The sequence below is a fragment of the Felis catus genome, chromosome A1, assembly GCF_018350175.1.
Source record: "Felis catus isolate Fca126 chromosome A1, F.catus_Fca126_mat1.0, whole genome shotgun sequence".
In the NCBI taxonomy this organism is placed as follows: Eukaryota; Metazoa; Chordata; class Mammalia; order Carnivora; family Felidae; genus Felis; species Felis catus.
Window position 1 is genome coordinate 24,737,978 of NC_058368.1, and position 6,000 is coordinate 24,743,977.

The 6,000-nt window shown below is 47.7% G+C and overlaps 1 protein-coding gene across 1 annotated transcript in view; it reads left to right on the top strand.

Moving 5' to 3' along the window:
• The window catches only part of RUBCNL (rubicon like autophagy enhancer), a 66,686-nt gene extending 62,769 nt beyond the window's left edge, over positions 1–3,917 (top strand). The window contains exon 14 of the mRNA XM_023251553.2: positions 3,598–3,917. Coding sequence (XP_023107321.2) covers positions 3,598–3,770 — 173 coding nt within the window. The 3' untranslated portion in view covers positions 3,771–3,917. The remainder of the gene's footprint in view (positions 1–3,597) is intronic.
• The last annotated feature ends 2,083 nt before the right edge of the window (positions 3,918–6,000 follow it).

Consider the following 6,000-nt stretch of genomic DNA (forward strand, 5'->3'; position numbering starts at 1 on the left):
AAATAGCTGGTAATCGGATATGTTTTTCGCCTGCTCGGTCATACATTTTTTTAGTTAGAGCTGCAGTCTTTCCAGAAGGTGCTGCCCTCTTGCAAGGTGTCAGATGCTAGTCGCCAGGAAATGGTTGAGAGAGAGGCAACGGCGAGGTTCTGCACTGAGTGGCAGCGGTGGCAGACGGTTTGTGGTCTCTGCCCCTTGCGACAGCCACCATCCTGTTTGACACAACCCTTGTATGCAGCGTGAAAGCCGCTGCAGCAGGAGTGAGGGTGTCGGTTTGACCTACTTTTTTATACTCAAGGGCAGGTGTCAGGATTGGCGCCTTGGGTAACCATGTGCTCATTAAGTTCCATACAATTCTATCACGTGCTCGTTAAGTTCCATACAATCCGACCACGTGCCCATTCCATACAATCCTACCACGTGCTCCTTAAGCTCCATACAATCCGACCACGTGCCCGTTAAGTTCCATACAATCCGACCACGTGCCCGTTAAGTTCCATACAATTCTCTGCCTGCAGAGACACTCTAACATGACCATTGCCAGTGATGAGTGTATATAAGAAATGGAGAAAACGCAGTGTGAAGCTACACCTGGTTTTGGTACCTCTGTGCCCACACTCTTCCAGTCACGTGGGTCGGCTGCTCTCAGCCTCTCTGGGTGCTGATGTTGGCGCTGATGTGGGCTGTTGAGAAGGGGAGTGGAGCAAACTTCTTTCTGGTTCCTCGAAGGAGACAAGCCGTTCCTACTTCTGGAGCAAGCTGTGGAAGTGTGGGTTACTTTTAGCTTCTCCCTTTTCTAAATTTTTCTTTTCCTTTTAAAAATAAAATAGCAAGGGGCACCCGGGTGGCTCAGTCGGCTACGGCTAAGGGTCCGCCTCGTGGTTTCGGCTAAGGTCATGATCTCACAGTTCATGAGATCCAGTGCTGCATGGGGTTCCGTGCTGACCATGCAGAGTCTGCTTGAGATTCTCTGTCTCCCTCTCTTTTTGCCCCTCCCCTACTCATCTTCTCTGCCTCTCCCAAAAGAAATAAACTAAAAAATGAAATGAAAAAGGGGCGCCTGGGTGGCTCAGTTGGTTGAGCGTCCAACTTTGGCTGGGGTCATGATCTCATGGTTCCTGGGTTTGAGCCCCACGTTGGGCTCTGTGCTGACAGCCCAGAGCCTGGAGCCTGCTTCGGGTTCTGTGTCTCCCTCTCTCTGCCCCTCCCCTGCTCATGCTTGGTCTGTCTCTCAAAAATAAATAAACATTGGGGTGCCTGGGTGGCGCAGTCGGTTAAGCGTCCAACTTCAGCCAGGTCACGATCTCGCGGTCCGTGAGTTCGAGCCCCGCGTCAGGCTCTGGGCTGATGGCTCAGAGCCTGGAGCCTGTTTCCGATTCTGTGTCTCCCTCTCTCTCTGCCCCTCCCCCGTTCATGCTCTGTCTCTCTCTGTCCCAAAAATAAATAAATGTTGAAAAAAAAAATTTAAAAAATAAATAAATAAATAAATAAATAAACATTTAAAAAATTTTTAATGAAATGAAAATAAAATAAAATAAAATAAAATAAAATAAAATGAAATAGTAAAGGCTGGCTGCCAGTAGAACAGTGAAGCATTTCATCCATTTGTCTAGGATTTCTGTCGTGTTTGCTCCCTACAAAATTCAGAAGAAAATAGGACATTTAAGATAAACACAATTGAAATAACCACAGTAAAGGATGGTTTTCCTCCATCAAATGATTAAATATTTCAAAAGATAATCCTCAGTGTGTTGGTGAATGTGTGGTATGTACCACAAGCGGGAGGTACAGATTTTCCAGAAAGCAAATTGGCTTCCTCTACCAGGAACCCTAAACATGTTAATGTTTGTGACCCTGAAATTTTACTGTTCAGAATCCTTCCTTTTAAAACTCACCCAACTCTTGGAGCGCCTGGGTGACTCAGTTGGTTAAGCGTCTGACTTTGGCTCAGGCCATGATCTTGTGGTTCACGAGTTCAAGCCCCGAGTCAGGCTCTGTGCTGACAGCTCAGAGCCTGAAGCCTGCTTCAGGTTCTGCCCCTCCCCCACTCACGCTGGCTCTCTCTCTGTCTCAAAAATACATAAAAACATCATCAAAAATGTAAAACTCATCCAGCTCTTGATTTCATCTCAGGTCCTGGTCTCACAGTTTGGGAGATGAAGCCACTCCTGTCGGGCGAGGAGCCCGCTTGGGATTGTCTCTCTCCCCTTCTCTCTGCCCCTTCCCTGCTTGTTCTCCCCGCTTGTTCTCTCTCACTCTCTCAAAATAAATAAATACATAAAAGCAAACTAAAAAAAATAAATAAACTCATCCCTTCAGTTTTATCACCTGTAAAATCAAGCTATTAATAGAGACTGTTAGTGATGTAAGAATAGCGGACATCTGGCCCACAGTGTGTGCTTAGCAATCGTTAGACGTCGTTATTGATGGCAAAGGAAGAGCCCTTCCAGATAAAAATTATTGCAGCATCATGGCATAGAGATTTCAGGCATGGATAGCACCATGTGCCTGAGCGCACCTGAAAACCATTCTAGGAAGAGAGCTTTGGCTCACCCACTTGCCATTCAGCACTTGAAATAGATCTCTTCAGATGTCTCACAGTTATGTAAATTGGAGATCTTGATTTAATTCAGACATATGGTCATAAAAAAGGGTGAGGACTTCCTTGACATAAGAAAACTGCACGTGTTATTTTTAATGGGATACTTCTGGGCCAGCTTGGCGTTCTCTTGAGGCAACATTCTGGTGAGCGCCCTGTTCCTGGAGTTGCGTGTTAAGTGTGGGCTTACCAACCTTTCTCAGCAGGCACTGCTGTAGAGCTACGATATGGGGCTCTTTGAAGGTTTTCAAAGAGCTTTGAAGATGGCACTTTCTGGGCCCCTGCGGAAAGGGAATCCAGATTGGCTTTGGCTGGGAAGAAGTGGGCTGTGGTTTAGATACGGAAATCAAGTTCTGTTGTGAAATAAAAGGAGAATACTGCTGTTTAGGAAGGCAGTAAAAATGGTGCATGGCAGCAAGTCACAGAAAATAGGGAAGACAGAGCTCTAGGGGTTATGGGATAGAGGCTCAGTGACCTGGGCCCTGAGTAAGAGAGAGTGGTCAGAATGGGAGGGGAGACTGTCGGGGGCTGGGGGTGGTGAGAGGAAGGGCTGGGGGAGAAGACCTCTAGGCCTATGCTGGGTCCCTCTCGTGCATCCAGGAGCATCCCTGAATGGTGTCTTTATCACTGACCACCCAGCCTTCACCCATATGGAAACCACTAAGTCCACCTCTGAGCTGCACACAGAAGAAACGGGGCTCCACCTGCTCCTGTACCTTTCCAGCCGCCAGACTAGCAGGGGCGACCCCCCCCAGCAATGCCATAGGCCGGCTTCTGTCCAACTGCCCTGTGCAGACACTTCCCCCACAACCTCCCAGGATACCTAAAACCCAAGAGGGGCGCTGGGGAAGCTCCGGTCTTCAGCTTGGGCACAGGTCCTGCCAAACTGAGCAACATCTAGACCCTCAGGCTGGGATAGTGCTTAAGGACATCCCCGTTACACTTATAATGTGAGATTATCTTCCTACTTCTTTTAAAGCTATTTGCCTTTTACACAGGAAACACTCTCCACTGTGCCCACCGAGAACTCGGAAGAGCTGCGATTCCATTTGCTCAAAGGAGCGCAGGCAAGGAGCGAGATCTAATCGTCATGATAACAAACGCTCTCTATTATCGTAATGGAATGAATGCGGTTGGAATCCAAATACGGGGACATTTGAGGGCTCCTTGAGCTTTGCCAAAAGGAACACTGTAGATCACTTTGGGTCTCTTTTTTGGCATATTGCCAAATAGAAGGGGAAATGAAATGGGAAAGTTCCAGTTAAGGCAATCCTTTCTGTGATGTATGATGTTACAAGGAACTGCCCTTGTCTGGATGCTGTTTTAAGGTCTGTTTATTACCGTGCTTTTGGGCCAAGAGAATCCTCAGTTAAGTTCAATTGGAAATCTGGTGCCCGAGCAAGTATCTCCCAATTAAATAATGACTTCTTTCTAACTGTCTCTGTATCTGTCCTCGGCCTTCTGGAGACTATTGATCTGGTTGTTGAGCCAAGTTTTGCATTACTATAAATTACTCGGGTAATTCTTACTTTTTAGTGCCTCACTTTTCAAATTAGAAGCATATGACAGAAGCGAGAGTGACTCAGGGAGCAAAAAAAATGCCATTAGTATGCCTTTCTTTTTAGTACAAAAAATTGATACAACCCGCAAGCTATATGAAATTGAGCTAGAGAAAAGTAAAAGAAGAAAATCGAGCCATTATTTCTACAGTTTTAAGTAACCCCATGGTTTTCACCGAACTTTGAAATATTATGGTAAGTGGCTTGGCTGAGTTCCTGAGGAAAACGCCCCTTTCCCGCATGAAGTAGCAACTCAAGACAAATCTAGTCATAATACTCTTCTGGGCATATCCCTGGCTTCTGCTGAATTTCTAAACGTCAGCTTTCTGTATCTGGAATATACTGAAAATTTAACTGGTTCGGATTTTCCCAGCAATGAAACAAATTCAGCAAGTTGATGCGGAAATGCCGAGGAGGGTTGGACGTTTCAAATTGGATGTGACACTTTGAGGACACAGACTCCTATTGTCACTCTCTAGGTGTCAGGAGACGTCCTTTCCAATTTTCAGGAGCAGCCAGGGTAGAAATTCTCTCAAAAGGGACGAGTAGTTCCACTGCCCCGGATTCAAGCATTGCCTGTGGGTCACGAGGGGCCTGATGGGGAAGCTGGTGTGGCTGCTTTTCTGAGCAAGTGAGACCCAGTGAAGGGGGGGAGGCGGCTGGGGGCAGCACAGAGGGAGTAATTTGACCCTCCCCCCCCGCCCCTCCCCCCCACTGGCCCTTCTGTCCTGCCTCTGCAGGAGATCTCTGGTAGATGCCAGAAGTCCTTCCTGCCCCTTTGGGTCATATGACCAGTATCACTGCAGCAACAAAGCATCCAGTCCGGTGTGACAGTCATACTGGAAGCTCTTAAGCAAGTGAGAATAGTACCGGGTCAGGCTTGAAACCCACAGTGGGGTAGGGGCCCTGATCAACTGTGCTTGTCACCCCCTGGCTACTCTCCCCCAGCTTGCTCTCGCATCGCTTCTCTGTAGTTTCTGATGCTTTCCGAGTGATGCCAAGGGCGAACGGGATGGGAGAAAAGGGCACGGTCTTTGTCACTGGCACTGCCGTGATCAGACATTGTGCCTTTCGGCCTTGCTGGGTGCTCAGTTGGACTCCGTCTGGGCAATGTAGTGGGTTTCTTGGAGAGGCCCCCACTCACCGGGAATCTGCCACCGCAGCTCCCACGAGCCGTCACAAAACTAGTTCTAGAAAGAAGTTCCACTTCTTTCCTAGCTCTTTGGTTGGGAATGTTCCGTCTAACACCTCAGTTTGGAAACGTATCATTTTGTCTTAAGCATTTAAAAGTGGGAATGCCGAGAGTCACATTTTAGCGTCCTATTATCGTTGCTAACCAGGACGAAACAACAGCTTAGCAACCTAGCTCGGATGCATGCGTCTGTAAGGTGCTAACGTGTACCCAGAGAGAAGCTTAGTTGGGGAGTTTTTTATTTTTTAAGTTCATTTATTTATTTTGAGAGAGAGAATGCAAGCAGGGGAGGGGCAGAGAGAGAGAGAGAGGGAGAAAGAGAATCCCAAGCGGGCTCCGTGAAGTCAGCACGGAGCCCAACGTGGGGCTCAAACCCACGAACCGTGAGATCATGACCTGAGCTGAAATCAAGAGTCGGACGTTTAAGCCACTAAGCCGCCCAGGTGCCCCTGGGGAATTATTTTATCTAGGAGTCAGAAGCAGAACAGGCTGAGCAGGTGAGAGCGTATGGATTGCTTAGGAAAGTCTACAGCGAGCTGGGGACTATGATAACGTGGGGCTGGCATTTTCCACCGTGGTGCATGTTGGCCACGCAATAACATGCTTATATGCTGTTCCTAGGCTTTCTTGGCTTGCTGGTTTAGAAGACA